A 24,610-nucleotide genomic window follows, 5' to 3' on the forward strand; every position below is an offset into this window, starting at 1 on the left:
TTTTTTTTACTAATAGTTAAATGACCAATTTGTAACTTTTTCATGATTAAGTGACCAATAAAAAAATCCATAGTCAAATGAAGAAAAAAAAAATTGAAGCATATCCAAAATCACCCATAAACACACCCCTTCATTGGCTTATGGGTTACTTCATAGGCTTATGATGTTTGAGACAAGCATAACATTATCACCAAATTTTATAGTTATATATATAATTTAGTTTAATTATGATTTTAGTCCTTCTATTATATATTTATATAATTTGGTCCTTTTAATTTTATAATTTTATTAAAGTGATGATGCAGATTTTATTTTATTTTTGACTTGTTAATGATGTTATAAAAATAAAGAGATTAAATAATGTCAAATTAAAGAGGTTAAATCTTTAGCTTAACATCATAGAGGACTAAATTAGTAAATTTAAGTATTTTAACTTTTTTTTTTAGAAAACAACAAGAATGAAAAATAATGTATTATTGATTATTGATTAAAAATACCAAATAAGAAAATGATTATAAATTTTAATCATTGGATTAACTAGTTTTTAATCATTATTTGTGTCTAATTGGTTTTATATACAAACTAGGGTTTTATCCGATACGATACACGGGTTGATTATTAATATGTATTTAATAATTTAAAAAATTTAAATAAAGTTTTAAATGGAAATTTTATTTAAATAAATTAAAATAGAAAATATATTTAATTTGACATTTCTCATGTCCGTTTTACCGTCTATGTTTTAATATATAGTATTTTATTATATGATTATATAAGTTTAAACAAAATTAAAGATATAAACTATTTAGAGCATAATTAACAATGCCTAGAACTACCCATAGCCCCACCCCAACCCTTAAATAGGAGGATAATGCGCTTCAACACGCTCCAACCCACGTCCACCGATGCCAATCGAACTAATACTCAATCGACAACAAAAAAATCTTATAAATTATAATATAGGTATAATAATTAAATTATTTTTAATATAATATAAAAGGGTAAACTATAATTTGGGAGCAATTATGGTTTCTTAGCACTCACGTCTTCCATTAGGGTCACTTAGATTCAATAATTTCTCACAAAAATTCAGCATAATTTTATTCATATAATCACAATTATTATTTAGTAATTATAACCAAGTTTGAAAAGAATTTATCACACTGGAAAAAAATATTTTTAAAATAATAATAATTTTGTTAAAGATAATTATATTTTTAAAAATAAAAATAATTTTAAGTGAATGGTTATTTCAATTGGAGTTAATTATTAGAAATAAACGAATCCGAAAAAGAAAAACAGTAAAGAAGATAAATAAACCCGAATGAAAAACCGATAAAACAAGAAACAAAAACCCAACCGTAAATGAAGAGCCTTCACTGGCCAAAACCGAACATGCAAGAAGAAGAAAAGCTCACAGAGTAACCACCTGATGCCTGTAAAGAGAGAAAAAGAAACTCCGGCATCTCTGATGATCTCCAACAACCCGTCGTCCGTTCCGTACGAGCCGATAATTTTTTTAAATTGAATATGTTTTTATTATTAGTTTTCTCATATTTTATAAGTGTTTTTGGATAATTTTTCCAATTAAATTAATGTTTGAAAAATTGGTAATATAGATTAAACAATATATATTTAAAAATATTTTTTTATATTTTTCATTCATTTATATCCATTTTTAATTTATTGTAAGCTATTTTCCCCTATTTATAAATGATAAAAAATATTATTAATTTATATTAAATTAAATATATTTAAACTGTAAATTCTAAATAAAGGTTAAAATATACCATAAGTCCCTATACGCTTAGTAAGTTTAAAATTTGATCCCGTACTTTTATTTCTAAGAATTTAGTCCCTTTGCTTTTCAAATTTCAAAATTCAGATCCAACTGTTAACACTATTGAAATTAATTTGTTAGATTTATGGTGGGTTTGGATGGGCGATTGGGTGCGGTGCGTTTAGCTTACTTTTTGTCTCACGCTACAGTATCACCACAGTATCTAATCTCACCGCTACCGTTGTTTTTACACTAACCGTAGGTAAAAGCACCGCCCATCCAAACTCACTCTTAGTGTGGGTTTGGATGGGCGGTGCATTTAGCTTACTTTTTATCTCACGTTATAGTATATGATCTCACTATCACCACTATTTTTGCACTAACCGCAGGTAAACACCACACATCCAAACCCTACAACATTTTTTAGTTACATTGCTATCAAATGAAGTTTTTTTTTTATTCCAAAATGTCGCACCAACAAATTTAACCCAAAAAAATGTAACAATGTTAATAATTGGACTTGAATTTGAAGTCTAAAAAATAAATAGATTAAATTCTAAAAAATAAAAGTATATAGACTAAATTTAAAATTTATGAAGAATTCAGGGACATATAACATATTTTAACCTTAAATAAATATAGAAAAAAAATTTAAATATAAAGGGCTCAATGTTAGCTTCTAAAGTTTATTTAAGGCCCCACATTTCAATTTTCAAAGAACTTGCTAATTATGGATATTTTTAGTTGCTCTTTTGCTTTCGGCCATGGCTTTTTGGACCGTTTCGCTCGGTTAACTTGTTTATTTCTTTTTACGTTTTAGTCTCTTAACTATTTAAAAGTTTTCGTTTAAGTCATTGAGTTATTAAAGTTTTTTTTTAAGTCCAGCTAACGAGCTCTAAGCGATGGTTTGACGATCGGTATAATGAAACAATACCCATCAATAAGTAGCATAAGAATATACCTTAAATCCAATTCGATATGACAATCAGTGCCGAGGTATCAGAAGAAATCTGTTTGGATTTCGGTTAGTAGATTTGTGACGTTCAAAACTATTTTATATATAAAAAAAGTTGAACTGTGAAATAAAAAGGGGAATGAAAGCTTTCAATTGGTACAAGTGGTGCGAACAGATAAAGCTATACAATAATAATTTTAACAATCCAGTGACTTAAATGAAAATTTTCGAATAATTCTTTAAAATTAAGTGACCAAAATATAAATTTACTAATAATTTAATGATCTTGAGTATATTTAACCTTTTTTATCTTTATGATCTTGTTTTAAGGCAATTTTTATTTAAATAATTCGTCATAAATTTATAATTTTATTTATACCAGTTTTTTTATTATATTTTAATTATTTTTCCCACCGAGCCTGAAACAACACTACATGAACCATTATTGTTCTTTTACTTGAAGGGCTTACACTTCATGCAATCATCATCTCTTCTATTATATATATATGGTTAAAATATATTATAAGTCCTTGTACTCTTCATATATCTAAAATTTGGTCCTTTAACTTTTAAATTTAAAAATGCGAGTCTAATTGTTGACACAGTTAAAATTCTTCTGTTAAATTTAGATTCATTGTAATGACAATTTTTTTTTGTTACGTGGTTATTGAGTGAGTATTTCTTTTTGTTATAATTAAAGTCGATAATGGCAGTAGGAATGATCTCATAGCAATAAGAAAGAAAAATAAGAACACACATATTTGACGTGGAAAATCGTTATCGTGAAAACCACGGGTAGATGAGAAGAAATTCATTATGTTGAGAAACACAAAATACAAGAGGAGTTCAACTATATCTATTTAAGGGTTGAACAACCCTGTTATAATCAACTTGTAAGGCATGGTCTGTACCTCGATCCTTCGCCCCCACAGATCTTCTTATTTTTTCTTTCTATTTTATTTCTTTAACAAGTAACGAGATTTGAATTACACAAATCTAACACTTTTAATTCAAAATATCACACAAGTAAACTTAATAGAAAGATTTTAACGGTGTTAACAATTAGACTTGAAATTTGAAATCTGAAAAAGTAGGAACAAATTATTATAATAAAAGTAGAGGACTAAATTTTAAATATGAGAAAATATAGGGACTCAAACCAAAATTCAATAGTAATCGAACTAAAATCAAACCAAACATTAAAATAAAAATTGATCTGGATAGAAGTCACCATTAACACTGTTAAATTTATTGGTATGATATTTTGAAATAATCTTGACAGTGTTAACGGTTTCAATCCGAACTTTAAAATTTGAAAAGTAAAAGGACTAAAATCAAAAAATTACAAAGAGTTCAAGGACTTTCAACATAGTTTTAAGAAAATCAATGGGCTGTTCATCTTTCTTTTTTATTCTTTTTTCCCGCGCTTTTAAATAAATTTTCTTTTTGATTTTTGTGTTCTTTTTCATTTTTGTCATTTAAAATTTCTTTTGTTTTCAAATCCACCACCGTCTCCGGCTTCAAATCTGAATATAGTCAAAAATTAATTCTTCTCTTTTGTTGCTTTATTTTTTTTTCTTTTTCAAAAAATATCAGATTCTCTCTCACTTTCTTTTTCTCCAAACAGGTTCTTAGTGTTTACACAAATTCACAATAACCCAAATATCTTTTTTCTTTTTCATGATCTAACCCACAATTGAATCCCTCCCAATTCATTCTAATTTTTCATCTTTCAAACAATGGATCCAATCGGACCCAAATCAATGTTCACCCGAAGCAGAAGCTGCAACAGCACCACCAGCAGCATTAACAGCAACAACAATGGCGGCAGCCATAGAAGCAAGCTTTCAAGAACCTTTCACAAGGTAATCAACTTCAGAAACAGCGATAATAAACATGGGATGGTAGCTTGTGTGTTCCCATCACAACACAAGTTCGAGTGTTATAATCCAAACCCAGACCCCAAATTTAAACATAAGGCCATATTAGAGGCTTTATTAGCTAAGATCTTCGCTAGTGTTACTTCAATCAAAGCTGCTTACGCTGAACTTCAAATGGCACAAAACCCATACAACAATGATGCAATTCAAGCTGCTGATGAAGCCATTGTTGAACAACTCAGAGCATTATCAGAGCTAAAACGTAAGTTCTTAAAAAAAGAACTCGATCTTTCACCTCAAGTTACTTTAATGTTAGCTGAAATTCAAGAACAACAAAGCTTGATGCGTACTTATGAAATAACGATCAAGAAATTAGAATCTGATGTTGAAACAAAAGATTCAATGATCGTTTCATTTCATAAACAGTTCAAAGATTGTGTTGAAATCAACAAATCTTTGGAAAAGAAATTAAACGCTAGTGGTCCTTTATATGTTTTTGATAATCTCAAGCTTTCGAGGTTGAATGTTAGTCATTTTATTGAAGTTTTACATAAAGCTTTGAGATCTGTTCGTAGTTTTGTGAAATTGATGGTGAAAGAAATGGAATTAGCTAATTGGGATCTTAATGAAGCTGCTAAAGCAATTGAATCCAAAGCTCTTTTCATTAAAGAAAGCCATAGGTGCTTTGCTTTTGAATCCTTTGTGTGTAAAACAATGTTACAGAGCTTTAATCTCTTCGATTATGGGGTTAACAAAGAGTTGAATCCGAAAAAACCCGACCCGGAGCAATGTTTTATTGAATTCAAGAGGCTAAAATCGGTAAACCCGAGATCGATTTTAGCTTTAAACCCGAATTCACTTTTGGGGAAATTCATGAGAGCCAAGTATTTCGATTTGGTTCATGCTAAAATGGAGTGTTCCTTCTTTGGGAATTTGAATCAAAGGAAAATTGTTACGTCGGGTGGGTTTCCGGATTCGGGTTTTTTCACGGCGTTTGCCGAGATGGCGAAACGGTTTTGGATGTTACACCGGTTGGGTTTATCGATGGTTGAACCGGTTTCGGTCTTTGAAGTGAAGAGGAATTGCCGGTTCTCGGAGGTTTATATGGAGAACGTGAGTGAAGAATCGTTGTTTTCCGGCGAAATCAACGACGGAAACGTTGATATCAGGGTGGTTTTCACGGTGGTTCCCGGGTTCAAGATCGGAAAAACGGTGATACAAAGCCAAGTTTACTTGTCGCCGGTGATTACTCCTCCGGTGAGTCGTTGATCTTTTCCCTTTTTTATATAATTATTATTGGATGAAAACATGTTAAATGCCAAGGTGTTATTATCCACACGCGCGTTTCTTACACGCTCCACCTAGGGGAGGTGGTTGGGAGGGGCTGGTTGCTATTTTCAAGTGGGGTTTTGATGTTTTCTTTTAAAAACTTCTTTTAGTTTCCACTTGAGAGCGGCGCGTGTGGTAGCGCGTGGTTAGTAACATACAAGGTGCAGCTAGGATATTAGGACTAGGTTTTTGTTTTTTAAAGAAAATTTGATGTAATGAAAAAAAAATCTGTTAATATATATTATATAATAATACAATAAAAAGATAAATCTGGTAATTTGTATATTATTTGAGTTATATTTATGTTTAAAGCTTTATTATATATGTACATTTTGGTCTATTAATTATTCATGTAATATAATATATATTTGTATTTGTATTTTTTTAGTTATATTGTTTTTTTTTAATAATTTCGTTATAGATTTTTGATCATATCTGCTCTTTTTGACACAATATTTAGAATTACTTATAGCCCCTTCTCAATCCATAAATAAGAGGATAATGCGCTTCAATGCACTTGAAGTCTTGAACTTACGTCTTCTTGCATTGACAGTAATACCCTCTATTGTTTATAACTTTATAAAAAGGAATCATATATATTTTTAATTATTTTAGTTATATTTTGGATTAAACTAAGTAATCCAACTATTCTCTAAATAGGTCAAATTATGATTTTGGTCCTTCTATTATTCTCTAATTTGAGGTTTAGTCCACGCACTAATTTTACCCAATTTGATATTATACTTTTATAATATCATTAATTAGTTCAAATAGTTAATTCTGTTAACTATACTAGTTAAGGTCGAGGCACTAAAACCTTGAGTGTCACCAGAGGCGAAGTCAAGAAGTTTTTTAGGAAGGGTCGAGATTAAGTTATATATTTTTATTACAGTTAATGCAATTTCACTCTTACATTGGCTTATATTTTTATGGTTTTCCAAAAGGATTAAATCGAACTTCTAGCATTTTGGGAGCCAAATTATAACTTTACAATATATAAACTTAGGATTTTATAAATTTTGGGATTAAAAAAAATAATTTCTCATTTTAGTCCCCTTTGCCCCTAAGTGTCACAATGCTTATTTACACATTTGCGGGTTATCTGTTTAGATTTTATTCTGGTTTTAAGTCCCTCTGTGTAAGTCCAAATATATATCAATTATCAACCCCATCTTTATGCATTGTAATAGTATGATTCCGGTTGTAATGAATGGATTGTAATTATGTTTGTGTTGATTTTGATTGTAGTTATATATATATATATATATATTACTTGTAAATTGTACCTTAAAAGTAAGTAAAAAATCTAATTATGTCAAATTAAATCATAAATATTAAACCCTAAATTCGAGCTCGTAACTTATTTGAATTTAATTCGAAAATAAGAATTTGAAATATCAAGCCTTATGTCCTTGGTTTAAGGGCTAGTTAGAGAAGGAGATAAAAAAAAATGAAGGGTTAAAATGAGAAAGAAAGAAAGAAAGAAAGATGGGCTAATTACATAATTCTACCCAAAAAGTTTGACCGTTGCAAAAATGAAGTGCTGCATTTGAATACACAAAGGAAAAAGCTTCAGTAAACATTTGTTTCATGCATGTGATTTGCAAGTGTTAGTTAATATGTTTCTATCGAGTCATAATTTTCTCCGGGGCTGTATCTCGATGACGCTTTCCAACGGACAGTATCGGAAAATCTAGATTCACTTCTTCTCGACTGGCCCCGGAATTTTGTATAAAGGAAACAGAGGGTATTTCAAAGGGAGATATCTGATTCAGTATCTGTGAAGGATCCCGGGTCCGAAGCATCCGCAAGGGCTTCGAGCATGTTTATGACCTCAGCCGGATCGTCTAAATAATATTTGGCTTTGCTAGGTTTCTGGCCGACCGTGCAGGCGAAAACGGACGTATTGGAGGATAGGATGCCACTGGAAATCGCACTGCTAATGATCTCGAACATCTCCTCGTCGGATCTGTCGTCGCCGATGCAGAGAACAAAATCTGCTTGCTTTCCGCTCTCGGCCATGGTTGTGAAGACCTTTTCGGCGACCACACCTTTACTGACTCCCTAAAAGCAAACATCAAAACGTTGATTAACTGATGTACGAAACCAATGTTGTTAAGTCATGAGTAGCAAACCATATAACCGCCCGAAGTTAAGTAGATACCTGTGGCTTTACATCAATGATAAACTGGCCGCTTTTTACGGTCACTGGCTCATTAGCTAATACGCTCTCAAGATGGTCTAACATCTCCTTGGCTTGGCTAGACCCGAAACTCGGGTCTGCATCTCGATGGTGCCAAACCAAGGCACTCTCCTTGGTTTCGATAGATGAGCCATCAGTGGCCTCGGTATACAATCTCATAACAGGTTCAGCTATTTGCTTCCACCTGAATTCACTATTTGGTCCACAAACTTCCCATTTATCGTCACTAGACCACCTGTAACACCGACAACTCCGATGTAAGAACCATTTTAACAAGGAGCGGAAAAGCGAAAACGGGTAAAACATCGTACCTCATGAAATATCCGTGTTCGGCTGCAATCCCGAGTTTCTTACATGGAGAAAACCACTTGTCTAAACTTTCTTTTCCTCTTCCACTTACGACAAAGACTGTATTCTTGGTATCGCCCAAGAGTCTGTTCACGATCGAGATTACCTCTGCATTTGGGGTCTTATTATGCGATGTTTGAGGCATTACCGTTCCATCATAGTCTAATAATATAGCCCGATTTTTGGACCTTACATACACGGATTCTATGTGATCAATAGACAACTTTCTGAAGTTAGGGTCGAGTGCTACAACTCTAAACCCGAAGCTCAAACCGATTCCCCAGCATCGTCTTCTAAAATGATCTTTACACGTCCTTTCCATATCTTGAAAGAAACTATGAGACCAAAACGCTACATCATGTGAACTAACGTACCTATAATGCTTCTCGTGTTGTAACTGCGTCTCAGCATCAGCCATCGAGATTGCCTCGTTCATTGCCTCAGCAGTTGCTTCGAAATTCCATGGATTAACCCGAATTGCACCACTAAGTGAAGGAGAACAACCTATAAACTCCGATACCACTAGCTTACTCTTCTTAGGCCCATTTGATTCGGAAGAAGACGCCGATTCAGAAACTCCCTGTCGGCACGCGATATACTCATAAGGAGTAAGATTCATCCCGTCCCTCACCGCTGTTACCACGACACACTCAGCTATAGTATAGTATGCAACCCTTTCGGTTAATGATATTGGCCTATCGATAAACACAATCGGTTCATAACCCGGTTTTCCGAACATCTCGTTTATTCTTTTACAACTTGCTTGTATTTCAGCTTGTGTATCCTCGAGATCTTTCCCTCGTCCCCTAGCCGGGTTCGTGATTTGAACAAGTACGGCTCTTCCTTGCCATTTCGGGTGTTGTTTCAACATCTGTTCCATAGCCAAAAGCTTCAAATTGACACCTTTAAACACATCCATATCATCAACACCGAGCAATACAGTTTTACCATCAAACTTTTGTTTGAACTCATGAATTCTCGATTCTTTATCTGCAACTCTCAAAGCAGATTCAATCTGTTCCATATGAACACCAACAGGCATAATCTTTATCCCGATCGTTCTACCGTAATACTCTAATCCGATATAACCCCGTTTCGATTGATACTCTAAACCTAACATTCGACTACAACAAGATAGAAAATGTCTAGCATAATCAAAAGTATGAAAACCGATAAGATCCGAATTCAACAGCGCCTTTAGAATCTCTTCCCTTACCGGCGATGTTCGATAAATCTCCGACGAAGGGAACGGACTATGTAAGAAAAACCCCATTCTCAATCGATTAAACCGTCTCCGTAAAAACGTAGGCAACACCATCAAATGATAATCATGAATCCAAATATAATCATCTTCTGGGTTTATAACCTCAATAACCCTTTGTGAAAATATCTTATTCGCTGCAACATATGCTTCCCACAACGACCGATCGAATCGACCGCCGTGATTAGCCGAATAAGGTAACATATAATGGAACAATGACCATAGATGTTGCTTACAAAACCCATGATAAAACTTATTGAAAATCTCCGGCGGCAAAAACGCCGGCACACACTTGAATTTTTCCAACAAAACCGATGAAACCTCGTCTTGTTCGTTGATATCGACATCGATTTTCAACGAGCCCACATATAAAACCTCCATTTCTTCGGGTAAACCATCTTTTAATTGTAATAACAATGAATAATCATCCCAATTAAAACTCCATCCTTTATTATCCGGTCCCCGTTTAGCTTTAACCGGTAACTGATTCGCTACGATTATAATTCGATCTTGATTTACCGATGAATGTACATCAGAGTTAACACTATTAGCTTGATCATCGTCGAGTTCAGAAACTACACCAGGAACCGTCATTACCCGGGTCAACCGTTTCCTTTCACGAACCGGACCCATTACCGGAAAATTACCGGAAGCTAGATCCAAGAGATTAGTATATGATCTTGACATCATCTTGAATCCCTTTTTTATAATTATAACCCTTAAACAAGAATCAATAAGAAATATCTTCAACGCTTCGATGACTTTCGATTCTGTTCCAATAAGTACTCTATTAATTCGACATGATCTGCATTGATATTGAAGATTCGAAATAAACCCATCAATAAAATTGATCTAAAATTGTGAAAAAAACTGAAAATTAAAGGTACCCAAATGAATATTATATCAAAATTCAATAAAAAAAACTGAATATGAATCAAAATTATTGAAACATTACCTTCAAAGCAACGGGTTTTGTCTTTAATGGGAACCATTTGAATCGAGTTCAATTATTAGAAAAATTTTGGAAATTTCTATGAGCCACATTTACAATTTCTCTCTTTTTTTTTAATCAAAAGGCTTAATATAACATTTAGTATCTGAACTTTACACTTTTTTCTAATTTGGTACCAACTTTTTTTTAGCCCAATTTGGTACCTGAACTTGACACTTTTTTGTAATTTGGTATCAAAACTTTTTTGGGGCCTAATTTTGTACCTAAATTTATTAAATGTTATACAAATTACACAAAATACTAATGGTGTTAAATTTTTTTTGTTATGTTACAGAAATATTGTTAGTACTTAACGGATTAATATTAAATAAAAATTTTAAATTCCAAATTAAAAGAAATTAATTTTTTCAATTAATAAAATAAATAAATAAAACTAAAAGTAATTTAACATATAAAATACAAAAAAATCATGTTATTTGTCACATGTCAATTATACATTGATTATTTTACTACCTCATAAGATACTATTTTTAGTATATTGGAGTAATTTATAAAACATTGGACAAGTACCAAATCGAACAAAAACAATAGGTACCAAATTAGGAAAAATAGTCAAGTTCAGGTATCAAATTGAAACCCCCAAAAGATTAAGTACCAACTTAAAAAAAGTGTCAAGTTTAGGTACCAAATTAGGGAAAAAATATGAAATTTGGGCACCAAATTGGACCAGAAAAAAAGTTTAGGTACCAAATTAGGAAAAAGCGTCAAGTTTAGTTACCAAATATTATATTAAACCTTATATAAAAAAAGCTTTTTTGGAAATTTCTGTGAGCCACGTTTACAAATTGATGCTCCATTTCTGAAAAAAAAAAATACGCTATGGTGGCGCCAGTTAATTTTAGCCGTTCGATGTTTAGACAAGTTGATCTTAGCGGTTCATTAAACATTATATAATTCTTTTTACAAAAGAAAATTTCCTTGTTTTTATTTTTTTTAATGAAAATCTTTCAATCTAAAATTTGATAAAATAATTAATGGATTGTATAATTTTTACCATCACAATTAGGTCCATCTTGGTATCTGTAATTCTTTTTATCTGTTTTAATATTCAAAGTTCGAGTCTAACCCAATTCAACCGATGCATATTTATATAATTTAAGAATTGATTATTTTATATTGCTAGTCCCTATACTTTGATAAGCTTTGAGATTTAGTCCTCTTGCTTAAAAATTAAAAATTCAATCCTCGTGCTTTTTTTATTATTTAAAACCTCAATCTAATTATTAAAACTCCATATATCAAATTACACATCGAACCATATATAAATTTATTCATCCCAACTTCAAATCTACTCGTGGATTAACCCTTTGTGGGTGAAATAGTTAATTTCCAATTATGTAAAAAAACAGTTTAACGAGGTAAAAGTACTATGGAAGTCATTGTATTAAAAGTCAGATTGTTTTTTATCCTATCTACTCAAAAAAAAGGTAAATTAGTCCATATATATTAAATTAAAGAGCAAACTAGTCATTTTGTTAAAAATTTCATCCATTTCTAGTTAAAAATTGGTCCATTTACATCAACATGAGGTACATGTGACATGTCAATGTCTAGTTATTTCGTCAGTCACACCAGTTTTAACAGCACAAATGGATGAATTTTTTAGTAGAAATGACCAATTTTCTCTTTAATCTAATATACCGGGATTAGTTTATTTATTTTTTAGTAGAGGGAGTAAAATATAATTCGACTCTTAGTATAAAGACCTCCATGATACTTTTATCGATTAATGAGATGAATTTTGTATTATTACATGTTTTGTAACCTTAAATAACTCAAATAGTTTAGAACATGGTAGTTGTCCCCAAAAGAATTCAAGGGTTCATGGGTTTGTCGAATCAAATCAGGTTTAGGTTTAAGTTTAAGTTTAAAAATAAAAATAAAAATATGGATGATCTCAAATGATTTATTTTATTATTTAAAAAATAAAATATTTTATTTAAATTTAATTATAAATATGTATACATGTATATATAAATTTAATAAAAATATTATTATAAATATACTGAAATTAATTTGCACCAGTTCAAATATCATTATATGCATATTTTACTTTAAAATATTATCATAAATGTATGGAAGCGACAATATTTTTCTCTGAGGTAAACTACAATTAATGTCACTAAATTATTAGTAAATTTATATTTCGTTTACTCAACTTCAAAAAGTTACAAAATGATTATTGAATTATTCAAAAATTTTCATTTAAGTTATTGAATTATTTGGAATTTTTTATTTAAGTTACTCAATTGTTAAGTTTCTTTTTTCTTTTCTAAAGTTCGATTAATGAGATCCAAGCAATAATTTTACGATTAGTATGGTAGATCAGTACCCATCAACGAACAGACGAATATACCTTAGACCCTCGTCATTCTAGCGATCAATGTTGGAGATCAAAAAAAAAAACTCCTTAAATTTTGGTTCATAAAGTCGATAAATTTATCGACGAAAACGTAAGCGAGCTCGGTTTTTTTTATAATATCATCCCTACTTTGTGGAGTCCAACCAAGCAGACAGCAGTCTTTTACATTTCCAACTTGGCAAAATAAAGGTTTGATTTTTATTTTTTATTTCTAGAGAAATCTTTTTAAGAATTTTTTTTTAAAAGCTCAATAAACTCGAAACCAATCCTCCATTTGAAAAAAAAAAGAAAGTGAAAAATGGCTGGTTACAGAGCAGAAGATGACTATGATTACCTTTTCAAAGTAGTATTAATCGGAGATTCAGGTGTGGGAAAATCCAATTTACTCTCAAGATTCACTAGGAACGAGTTCAGCTTAGAATCCAAATCCACCATTGGTGTTGAGTTCGCAACTCGTAGCTTAAATGTTGATGGCAAAGTCATCAAAGCTCAGATTTGGGATACTGCTGGTCAAGAAAGGTATTATTTTTTATATACCCTTTCTCTTCCTTTCCTTGTTTCTTGATCTGGGTATTTTTAGTTCTTTGCTGATTTTTCAAAAAAAGAAAAAAAAAGGAAAAGTTTTCTTGTTATTTTTCATGTTTTGTAGCTTTTTTTGATTGAGGGAGAGTTTGATTTGATCCAATAATGGGATCTAAATTGTGGGATTTTTAGATTTATTAAGGTTTTTGAGCTGCATGTGTCTTATATATATATATATATATATATATAACAAATTAGTTATTTAGATTTAGGAGTTAGGGTTTTTGAATAGCTTGAACATAGATTTAAGCAGGGACGAAGTAAGAAAATTGCTTTAGGGGGTTAGAGATAGGGGGCCAAAGTGCAATTTTACCATTATACTAACATGTAATTTCATAAAAATTTAAGGGGCTAAATGTAAAATCTACCATTTTTGTGGATTTAACAGAATATTTGATGTTTTCTTACAGACTTGTAATGAGTTGTGTGTGTTCTTTTGTAATTGTTAATGCTTTCCATTTAATATGTGCTTTCTATTTCATGTTTAGAGCTAAATGCCCTGTGATATAATTTAGGTTACTTATAACGTTACAGTTTTACGATTTTTCTTACTTGCATGCTTCGTTGTTTTTGTCATTGTGTAATCACAAGGAGATTTGGTGCTAAATTGCTGAATGATAATTTAGGTTACTTGTGTGAGTTCTATAACGATATGGTTTTACGAGAATCCCGATGAACTTCACCAATTGTGTCTCTATAAGTGCATAAAATTGCTAGTCCAGTGTTTAGCATCAAATCTCGTTCAGTATTTCAGGTTGTCGCAGGGAACTTGTAGCTATGGTTCGGTTTAATTTGGTACTGGAAGAAATGGCTTGAACAAGTAAATAGATGTTAAGTTGTTGTTGGGATATTTTACTCATTGTGTGTTTTGACAGTTCGGAGTGTTACGGGAAATGAGTTTCGATTCAGTAAATTGTTTTGCTCTTTTATTCTTGCATACCGGAGAAGTCAGTACTTACGGTTTTTTTTTTGCACTATAGCATATTACAGGGCTGAGTTATAGTCCGGGTTTGGTTCTTCGTTTACCAGTGTGGACTTAACAAGAATTTTGGTAGTTTTAGCGTATGAAAATGAAAATATTTCAATACGAAAGGCCCCCGGGTTAAAAGCACTTCTGCTAAGCCCCTTTACGGCTGTGCCACTAGCTGTAATGTTAGAGCTTGCGACCATGGTACCGTGCTTTGTCTTTCCGTAAACCTTTACTAACTTAGCTTCCACATCATTCTAAACGACCAAGTCTAGTCATCACCATTGTTTCCCGTGCAAGTCACCCCGTTTCCATCTTCTATTCGGTTATATATCCAAAATTTTTCAACACCCCCCCGGAATGGCTGAGTGATTCCTCTGTTTGGTTTCTGCTGTAGCTTTGTCCGACTCCAGGGCACGTATGTGGTACATATCTAATGTTGATGTTACCAGTGTCGTTGTCTGGCTTTGGTTTGGTTGCCCTGGTTTAGTAGCATGTAATGCTACTATGTTTTAGGGATGATGGGTAATGGAGCGACTCGAGTTAGAAATAAAATTTGTTTTAATTCCATGCTTCTTATGCTTCTTTTTATGTTATTTTCTGAAGTTCTCTTTTCATGCCAATAGGTACCGAGCCATAACAAGTGCTTATTACCGAGGAGCCGTTGGTGCACTCCTCGTGTACGACGTTACCCGTCATTCCACATTCGAGAACGTTGAGAGGTGGTTAAGAGAGTTAAGGGATCACACAGATCCCAACATCGTAGTCATGCTCATCGGTAACAAATCAGATCTTCGTCACCTCGTGGCCGTCCCAACTGAAGACGGGAAGTCTTTCGCTGAGAAAGAGTCTCTCTACTTCATGGAAACTTCTGCTCTCGAAGCTACAAATGTAGAGAACGCATTTGCCGAAGTTCTTACTCAAATCTACCATATCGTAAGCAAAAAAGCCATGGAGACAGCCGACGAAGGGACTGCATCAACCGTTCCTTCCAAAGGCGAGAAAATCGATGTTGGTAAAGACATCTCTGCAATGAAGAAAGGGGGTTGTTGCTCAAGCTAAGAAAATGACATAAACCCGAACATCCAATTGTTTAACGACGCAGCTGGGGGTCGTTCTGCTGTGTCGGTTTTGTAGAATCTTCTCGAAAAGGTGCCTAACAGTAGGAATTTCGGGTGAGATCGGTTCGGTTTACATCCAAATTTTTTTTCCAGGGAATTATATTGTTGAATTTAAATAGGTGAATTGGGCTATCAATGATGTTTGTAGTGTTTATGTTAGTTTAGGACATGCTTTTACCTTTTTATGAATGTTACAAAGGACAATTGTGGTGTTTAAAACTTAAAATCGTTCAAGCAATGAACACCTTTTGATTGTTGTGGGCATGCCATAAGTCCCTGTACCTTTTTGTAAATTTATCATTATGTCATAAGTCCTTGTACTTTTTGTAATTTTATTTTTATGCCATAAATTTCTGTATTTTTGTAAATTTGTCCTTTATTTTTAGATTTTAAAATTTAAGTCCAATTATTAAAATTATTTTATAAATTCAGATTTATTACAACATCATTTTCTTAGTTGTATATTTTTTAATTTTAAAATGTCATACCAACAATTTAATAAAAAATTAACAATATTAACAATAGGGATTAAATTCTTAAAAACAAAAGTACAGAGATGGAATTTCAAAATTTTTGAATTTTTGAGTCCACATTAATCATAGAAGTTAGGCAATTTTTCTTAATTTGTTATTATTTAAAATTATATTTTTTATAATTTTTTTAAGTAATGATTGTGGTACAATGAGTAATATATCATTATAAGGACCAAAATTAGAAAAGTTAAGTTACATGATTAAATTAGAAAAAAATTGTCAAGTTTAGGAATTAATTGTCGACATATCCTTTATGTTTATTAATTGTTAAAACACTGATTTTGTGGTAAGCTCGAAATATGGAAGGGTATGGGGAGAGGTATAAGGGTAGAAAAATGAGTTTAGGTAAAAAAAAAAAAACTTGATTAAAATGTGGGCTAAGCTTGGACTTTAACATTCAAAGCCCGAGCTTGGCTTATTCTATACATTTTTATTTTATTTTTATATATTATGTAATTTATAGTAAATAAATTAAATATATAATAATACTATGTAAATTTTGAAAAAAAATTAATTTATTTAAATTTAAAATTTTAGTAAAAGAAAAATCATATAAAATATTAGATGTTAAATTAAAAATGATATGGGCACGCTTAAAATAGGTTTCGATTAATCATTTATAAATATAGCCGGGTTTGGGAAAAATTTTAGATTGAGTGTATTAATATCATACGTAAGTGGCCGATGTGGTAAACACTACACTATGAATAGATAGAATATAATTGTTAAGCAACAGTCCATTGTCGTCCAGTGGTTAGGATATCTGGCTTTCACCCAGGAGACCCGGGTTCAATTCCCGGCAATGGAAATTAATTTTGTCAACATTGTCCCTGAACTTTGCAAGTTTTTTCAATTTAATCTCTAAATTCTTTTTGGTCCATATTTAGTTCCTGAATTTGGAATTTTTTTTCCCAATTTACTCCCTAAAATTTTTCCCTCATTTGTCTTTAAACTTTGGCAACTTCTCCCAATTTTAATCCGTGAACTTTGCAAGTTTTTTCAATGTAATCCCTAGACTTCTTTGGTCCACATTAAATCCCTAATTTTGGCAACTTTCTCCAACTTAGTTCGTGATGACATAACACTTTGAGATTATGCCATGTCAACACATTTTTTTATCCACATTTAATCTCTGAACTTGACAACTTTTAAACTTTTTTTTGTACACATTAGTCCCTACACTTGATAACGTATCCCAGCTTTGGTCATCATCACCTAAATTTTTTCATAAGAAATTTTTAACAAAATATTTTTAGGAAACTATCTTAAGAATAGCTTCAAGGAATCCTAGTCGCAATATCTAGAGCACTAACCGGTACCATGCGCCTCGTCGGTGAGGTCGTAACTTTACGGCGTACAAAGCTTACCAAATTACTAGAACAACTTCGATTTGAAAAGAAATGTTTCGACTGAAATGCGAAAAGATCGTTGGAAGCCGATGGCTAGTTTCAAACTGGGTCTTTTCCTTACATCTCCATCAACATCAACAAGCATAGATAGAGAAAGCCATTTTCCAAATGCTATATCAAAATGTAATTAAACCAAAAGAAGAAAAAAAAAAGTAGTTACGACCGTAGAGTTAGTCATAAATCTCTTCGAGAAAACGAGAACCGAGACAACAGAAACTAGCAAAAGGCCGAGTACCCAAAACTCGAAACAAACTCAACTTAGCTCGTAACTACTACTCTTAAGCTCCGATGTTTTGCGACTTGTTAAGGATGACACCTTCGTATTTGACTTGGAACCATTTCATGGCATCTTCCTTTGTAACTCTGTGCTGAATGCCAACACGTGACTTGCACCTGCGACGACGACCTACACGGTATCCAGCTCGTTCGAGAACAACATAGAAATCCATACCGTAGATACCAGTTGAAGGATCATACCTGGAAAGAAAACACTTGTAAATTTATGCTTTTATAGAGTTAAATAACATCAAATACTGAATGTAATTACGATGAATCCACTAAAACATCCTTCGTATTAACTCGGTTATGGCAATTATAGAATGGATATCCAAAATATTTGTCTCATTCTTAGTGGTTCTGCAACCGATGTATACCATAGGTAAAGGAAGATTAATCCTAATACCAATATGAACAAGCAAACCCGAAAGTCAAGGAAAACATTATAGAATACAAACAGTAAAAGTACCATGGAAGCTCTTGTAATAGGAGTTAGATTGTATTTTGCCCTTTCTACTAAAAAAAAAGCAAATTAATCCTTATATGTTAGATCAAAGAGCAAATTGATTATTTTGTTAAGAATTTCATCCAGTTCTACTGTTAAAAACTGATCCTTGTACATCAGCATAAAGTACCCATGGCTTGTCACATTACACTTTTTGGTTATTCCGTCAGCTATGCCAGTTTTTAACAGTACAAATAAATGAAATTTTTAACAAAAGGAACCAATTTGCCCTTTAATTTAACATATAATGACTAATTTTCTAATTTTTTTAGTAGAGGGGGTAAAATGCAATCTAACTCCTAGTATAGGGCCTCCATGGTACTTTTACCAAATACAAACAAGCGCATTGCCATTCGAGTGGTTATTATGGTAAAGTTCCCAAGAAAGTTAACGACCTAAAGCTATCAAAGAAACCTAACATGGTTCTACCATCATCCAAAATGCATCAAAGAATCCCAACATATAAAACATTGATTAAAATACATCAAAATTTGATATAAACTCACTTGATGCCAAGATCAATGTGTTCTTGGATACCGAATCCGAAGCAGCCAGTATCGCTAAAGTTCCTCCTTAAAAGCTCGTATTCCTTAACCTTCAAACCACTCTCGAGAAGTTGCATTGCCTTCTCTCCCCTCACCGTAACGTAGCAAGCAATTTTCTCATTACGCCTAATTCCGAAAGATCTCACGGTATATCTCGCTGCTCACAACGACCCACATTTTTTTTTCATTAACAAAATCCGGATAAAAAAAATCAAAGTCTCCCTATACTTTGACAAAAATTTAAATTTAAATCATCTTACTCTTTTCAATTCATTGATGCCATTAATATTTTTCATCAAAATTTCCATCTAATAACATATGATACATCATATATATATATATCAACTTGGCATGGCTTTGAAAATTTGCCAACTTAACCTATGATTGAATTAGGACTTTTAAATCAATAAAAGTAGCAAAGATTTGATTTTTCTTAAAAAAAGAACTTTTTAAGTACAGGGATTAATGGTATATTTTGACAAAAAAACCCTAAAAGACGGCATTGGATTGAGAAATTTACCCTTAGAGAAAACAGGGGTTTGACCACTGAGTTGTTCCAAGACCTAAACAAAAGCAAAAATAGGGTTAATTCCTATTGAATTAAAAGATTGTTTTTTTGGGGGGGGGGATGAAATTGTTTTTTGGGCACCTTGGCGGCGCGTGTGAGACGATCGCCACTTTCGCCGACGGAGATATTGAGGACGAGCTTTTGAACTTTGATTTCCCTCATTGGGTTCGACAATTTCTTCTCTGATGCCTTCCATAATTAGCCAATTTTTTTAAAAATTAACAAAATGTTAATGGAGATTGTGGGTTAACATAAACAGCAATTAGATTGAGATAAATTGAAATAGAGAGAGAAGGTACCATGGCGACTTGAAAGACTTGGAGAGCAGCTGAGACAGATCTAACAAATTAATATACTGAAATTTACTTTTTAGGATTAGGGTTTTTAGGGTTCATATACGAGTGTCAACTGCGAAGTGATACCCTTTTGAGGGTGGGTAACGAGGTAAAGAATTTAATAATTATAAATTGTTTTGATTAATTGAATTAATTTAATCATTTTTTTTCTTATTAGGAACCGATCGAAGTATAAATCTAAAACATGATTTTGAATCGATTGACTTACGAGTCGGTATAAATCGATTAAAATTGTTGAATATATTTATTTTTTATCATTAAAAACTGATCGATTGGGTCGTAAACTAATAGATCTGAAACAATACATTGGACTGATTTACCTATAAAAAATCAAATAAATCGATCAAATTGATAAATCCGTGATCTAATTAATTAGTTCAGCCATTGGTCCGGTTCTAAAAAATTTGTTTAAAATTTAGTGTAAACCAAATCATGTTGAGCGATTTTTTATTTTTTTAAATTATTCTTACTGAAAACATTTAGCATAGCGTCGGTAGAATTTTTAGACTCCACGTACAATTTAGGAGATTGACAAGTCTCTTATAAAGTATAATAAAAACTAAAGATCAAATTATAGTAAAAGCAAGAGGCTAGAAATGATTAAATTATAGAGAAAGTCTAAATCCACTAAAATAATACATAATACAAGGACCTTAGATAGAATTTGACCATTTTTTAAGAAGAAAAATCTTTTAGCATAAGAAAGGAGGTCGAAAATAGAGTTGTAAATAAAGGTAAAAGTATAATGAAAACCTTGTACGAAGATCAGATCCAATTGTATTTTTAACAGTTGTATATCTCATGTTGACATACAATGATCAATTTTTAACAGTAAAAAAATATGAAATTTTTAATAACAGCACTAAATTATTCTTTAATCTAACATATAGGGATCAATTTGCCTATTTTTCTTTAATATAAGAGTCTAAATGCAAACAAACTTTTAGTATAGGGTCTCTATAATTCTTTTACTGAAATTCGAACTCACTTCTTAAAAGTGAGTGCTTGAACCAAATAGCCTAAACCCGGTTCAGCTGACAATAGAGCTCGAGATTACAGAAGCAACCCAACACTGTCATAAATTTTTTGGTGAACCGAACCAAACCGAGCCAAGGCTTTCTAGAGTGGCCACTCTCTAGGGGCTAAAATATGCAATAAAAAGTTCATAACCAAAGATGTATAAGTTTTCATTATAGAAATCTGTATTTTGACCAAATTTGTGACTTACATTCAAATGTATACAATGGGAATTGATTCCCCTAAATGAAAAATCCAAAAGTTTAAACTGATATGCTGACCGGTCCGATACTTAACGACTCGATGCCAACGATGACTTTGTTGCATCGAGGCTCGAGGAAAGAATCGAGGTCTATTGATGTCTATATGTGCATCCCTATATAATAGCACGGTGATGACTGACGAGTAATTTCGTATACACCCGAATTCCGAAGGAGAAGCCACTTGAGAAACCGGCGACAATGGTGATACTAAAACATATTTACATGAAAGAACCATGGAAGTACAAAGGATATTACCAGACATGCCATTAGGAAGTTACATAACGGTTGTCCACGCCAACATCCCGTACCCTGATCGGATGAAATAAAATCGACTCCACTTGTAGATCCTTGTTCATGCCAATCTTCATTAAATCTGTTATCTCGAACCCCAGTGATATTCTTTGCTGTTTGACCACATATTTCGCACATTCTGCGGAGTAAAAATAAGGTACGATTAGAGGTGAATTGCATACATGTTCTGCTTTCGAGCTGTTCTGTAAATATCGAATGCTACAAGCAATCTGCAATACAGTAAAACATGGCTTCACGCATATATATATAGATGTATATATCGAATGTCATTTGCAGAGCTGGTTTATGATTGCAACTCTTAAACCGATTCTATCACATGGACGATGACAACCAACTCCATGGTACGATCATATGCAAAAGAACAGATAACAGATCGAGAACAAAGCATAATTAAGCAACAATCACAATACATATCTTCGCGGTAAAGGTATCATGGAAACCCCTGTACTAGGAGTCAGATTGTATTTTTCTCCTTTTATTAAAAATTGGGCAAATTAGTACTTATATGTTAGATCAAAGAGCAAACTGATTGTTTCTGTTAAAAATTGGTGTAGCTGACGGAATAACTAGATAGTTACACCTGACATACAGGGACCAATTTTTAACGGTAGATATGGATGAAAGTTTTAATAGAAAGACCAGTTTGCTCTTTGATATAGCGTATAAAGATTAATTTTTCCTTTTTAGTAGAGGGGGCAAAATACAATTCGATTCATAGTACAAGTGTCTCCATGATACTTTTAGTATACTTTCCCCTACAAGAAATCCACAATACAATTCCATTTCCATCACGTAGACGTAGATTTAAGAACTGATACGATTAGAGGTGAATTGCATACATGTTCTGCTTTCGAGTTATTCTGTAAGTATCGAATGTTCGTTAATACTACAAGCAATCCACAAGACAACAATACACCACTTCATGCATATATACACATATATATATATATCGGAATGTCATTCATGGAGCTGATTCTATCACATAGACAATAACAATTCATTTGACAATACGAATAAACAATGTAAACTACTTCATATGCAAAAGAACCGATAACAGAACATCACAATGCATATTTTTCCTCCACCAGAAAGAATGATACCTGTTTCCTTTTAGCTTAAACCAAGCCTCGGCGCAATGACCATGCGCAATCCCGAGCTCGTCTTTGCACCCGCAACCGAGTAGAATTAGATCAGTAACAGCTGCAGTAGTTGATATACTATCATTAGATTCAAGCAATTGCTCCGAGTTCAAATGGCAAATCCGACAAACTCTTTCCCCGTCGTAACTATCCTTAAACCATCTCGTGCCACCGCTACTTCCGTTTATATCGATGACACACGAGTCATCTCTTTCAGCAACCTTTCCAACCGGCATTTCTGCTAATACACCATTACTCTCAACCACGACAATGGTCTCAACCACACATTCATCACCGACTCGACTGAGTCTTTCATCGACGACTCTAGTCTTGATTGTTTCAATCGATCCCTCACTCGATACCACATCATTGTTTATATTTCCTTCGACTAAACTACTCGAATTCTCGATACTCTGACCGTTTTGACTCGAAACTGAACCGATTCCACTCACGTAACTAATCTCCACATGTTTACATGATCCAAATTCATCATTTTGTAATCTCAAACCAGCATTTTCATCAGAATTTTTCACAAAAACAGCCCCATTAATCGAATTCGAGTCAATTTGACTCGAATTCTTACTAATTTCTACCCTATCACACCTTTCCTCTTGATCCATTAATCTCAAATCAATTAACTTAGAATTTTTAAATAAAAAATTATAAATTATCAAAATCTACAACAATAAACATACATATATATGAGCAATCAAATAATGGAAAATAGCTAACATTTTCTTCATTTTAAGACACCCAAATCCAGAAATTCATCACTTTTTATGCTCATAAAAATCTAAAAATCAATAATCACAAAAAAAAATTCAACACTAATAACAGTGATTAAGAGCTAAATAAGCCAATTAAGACTCTTAAAAGCAATAAAAACCAGAACCCATTGTTTGACTTGCAAACAAACCCAGAATCAGATCCTTTACTTACTCCATTTAATCACTTAAACTCCAAGCAATAAAATAAATAAGCAAATATGCTTAACAAACGAAATTTAAAAGGGAGATTTCATAGCAAAAATGGGTTTATCCTCCATTGAAGTACTGTGAAATTTTATATATATATCAAAAAATCCAAGAAAGTAAGTTAGAAAAGGATCTTGGAAAATGGTATTTAAGAAAAATTTAAAAAAAAAGGGTGTTGAGTGAAAAAACGTAAATAATGACTAGAATTAGTAAAAAAATAATGATGAAGATGATCTTGAATAAAAAACAGGTTTCTGAATTTGAATGGGTATAAAGAGGGAAGTCTTTGTAAAGGTTTTGTTTATTTATTAGGTATATTAATAAATTTAGTCCCTAATGTTTATTAATTTTGTCGTTTTGGTTCTAATTCATTTTTTATCACTTTGGCCCTTCATCTTTAAAATTTAGTCCGATTGCTTTGTTGACATGGTAGCCACCGCAACCATTTACGTGTGCTTCATAGCTAATATGGACAACTTTTAAAAAATTTGAACTTTTTTTGAATTTTTAATATATTTTTAAAAAATTTTATGAAGTATATATGTGAATTGTCGTGTGAGTTGTCACATCAGTACCGTTAAAAATTTAACAGTGTAGTTAACTTTCCCGTCTAGAAAAAGCAATTTGACTAAAATTTAAAGGTTGAGGGTTAAAGTGATAAAACAAAAAGAATTAGTATCAAATGACAAAAGAGATAAATGTTGGGGGCTAATTTTTTAAAAATTATAAATTTAGCCCCAGATATTTACTCATTTTGCCACTGTGGCTCTTTTTTTTTTTTTAGATATTTTGGCTCTGAACCTTTAAATTTTAGTCAATTTACTTTTTTAAAACGAAAAAGTTGTTCAAAATGTTATTTTAATGATATTAACGTGGCAACTTATGTAGCAATTTATACCTACTTCATACAGTT

The 24,610-nt window shown here is 32.3% G+C and overlaps 5 protein-coding genes and 1 non-coding gene across 7 annotated transcripts; 3 read left to right on the plus strand and 3 right to left on the minus strand.

The window, feature by feature from the left end:
- Positions 1-4,253: 4,253 nt before the first annotated feature.
- On the plus strand, positions 4,254-6,335 carry LOC105771458 (protein GRAVITROPIC IN THE LIGHT 1). Its single transcript, XM_052632354.1, has one exon. It carries the CDS (start codon positions 4,475-4,477, stop codon positions 5,882-5,884), a length of 1,410 nt encoding a protein of 469 aa, XP_052488314.1. The 5' UTR covers positions 4,254-4,474; the 3' UTR covers positions 5,885-6,335.
- Positions 6,336-7,290: 955 nt separating this feature from the next.
- On the minus strand, positions 7,291-10,796 carry LOC105774149 (probable alpha,alpha-trehalose-phosphate synthase [UDP-forming] 7). Of its 2 annotated transcripts, XM_012596524.2 has the most exons (4): positions 10,712-10,796; positions 8,459-10,561; positions 8,109-8,382; positions 7,291-8,008 (listed from the first exon to the last, which is right to left on the minus strand). In XM_012596524.2, the coding sequence occupies exons 2-4, from the start codon at positions 10,444-10,446 to the stop codon at positions 7,697-7,699; spliced, it is 2,574 nt and encodes an 857-aa protein (XP_012451978.1). In that variant the 5' UTR covers positions 10,447-10,561; positions 10,712-10,796; the 3' UTR covers positions 7,291-7,696. The 2 variants fall into 2 exon arrangements, with proteins under 2 accessions (XP_012451978.1, XP_012451979.1); XM_012596525.2 differs by lacking the exon at positions 10,712-10,796 and having other exon boundaries at positions 8,459-10,643.
- Positions 10,797-13,270: 2,474 nt separating this feature from the next.
- LOC105774274 (ras-related protein RABA1c) lies at positions 13,271-16,163 on the plus strand. The gene is made up of 2 exons (XM_052632491.1): positions 13,271-13,649; positions 15,306-16,163. Exons 1-2 carry the CDS (start codon positions 13,429-13,431, stop codon positions 15,739-15,741), a joined length of 657 nt encoding a protein of 218 aa, XP_052488451.1. The 5' UTR covers positions 13,271-13,428; the 3' UTR covers positions 15,742-16,163.
- Positions 16,164-17,069: 906 nt separating this feature from the next.
- TRNAE-UUC (transfer RNA glutamic acid (anticodon UUC)) lies at positions 17,070-17,141 on the plus strand. Its single transcript has one exon. It is a non-coding gene; the product is annotated as a tRNA-Glu (tRNA).
- A 581-nt stretch (positions 17,142-17,722) lies between these two features.
- LOC105772897 (60S ribosomal protein L11) lies at positions 17,723-20,102 on the minus strand. Its single transcript, XM_012594387.2, has 5 exons — positions 19,936-20,102; positions 19,718-19,825; positions 19,589-19,631; positions 19,030-19,225; positions 17,723-18,219 (listed from the first exon to the last, which is right to left on the minus strand). Exons 1-5 carry the CDS (start codon positions 19,936-19,938, stop codon positions 18,021-18,023), a joined length of 549 nt encoding a protein of 182 aa, XP_012449841.1. The 5' UTR covers positions 19,939-20,102; the 3' UTR covers positions 17,723-18,020.
- Positions 20,103-21,154: 1,052 nt separating this feature from the next.
- On the minus strand, positions 21,155-23,795 carry LOC105772896 (uncharacterized). Its single transcript, XM_012594386.2, has 2 exons — positions 22,685-23,795; positions 21,155-21,702 (listed from the first exon to the last, which is right to left on the minus strand). The coding sequence occupies exons 1-2, from the start codon at positions 23,341-23,343 to the stop codon at positions 21,480-21,482; spliced, it is 882 nt and encodes a 293-aa protein (XP_012449840.1). The 5' UTR covers positions 23,344-23,795; the 3' UTR covers positions 21,155-21,479.
- Positions 23,796-24,610: the final 815 nt, after the last annotated feature.

This window comes from Gossypium raimondii, chromosome 6 (genome assembly GCF_025698545.1).
Source record: "Gossypium raimondii isolate GPD5lz chromosome 6, ASM2569854v1, whole genome shotgun sequence".
In the NCBI taxonomy this organism is placed as follows: Eukaryota; Viridiplantae; Streptophyta; class Magnoliopsida; order Malvales; family Malvaceae; genus Gossypium; species Gossypium raimondii.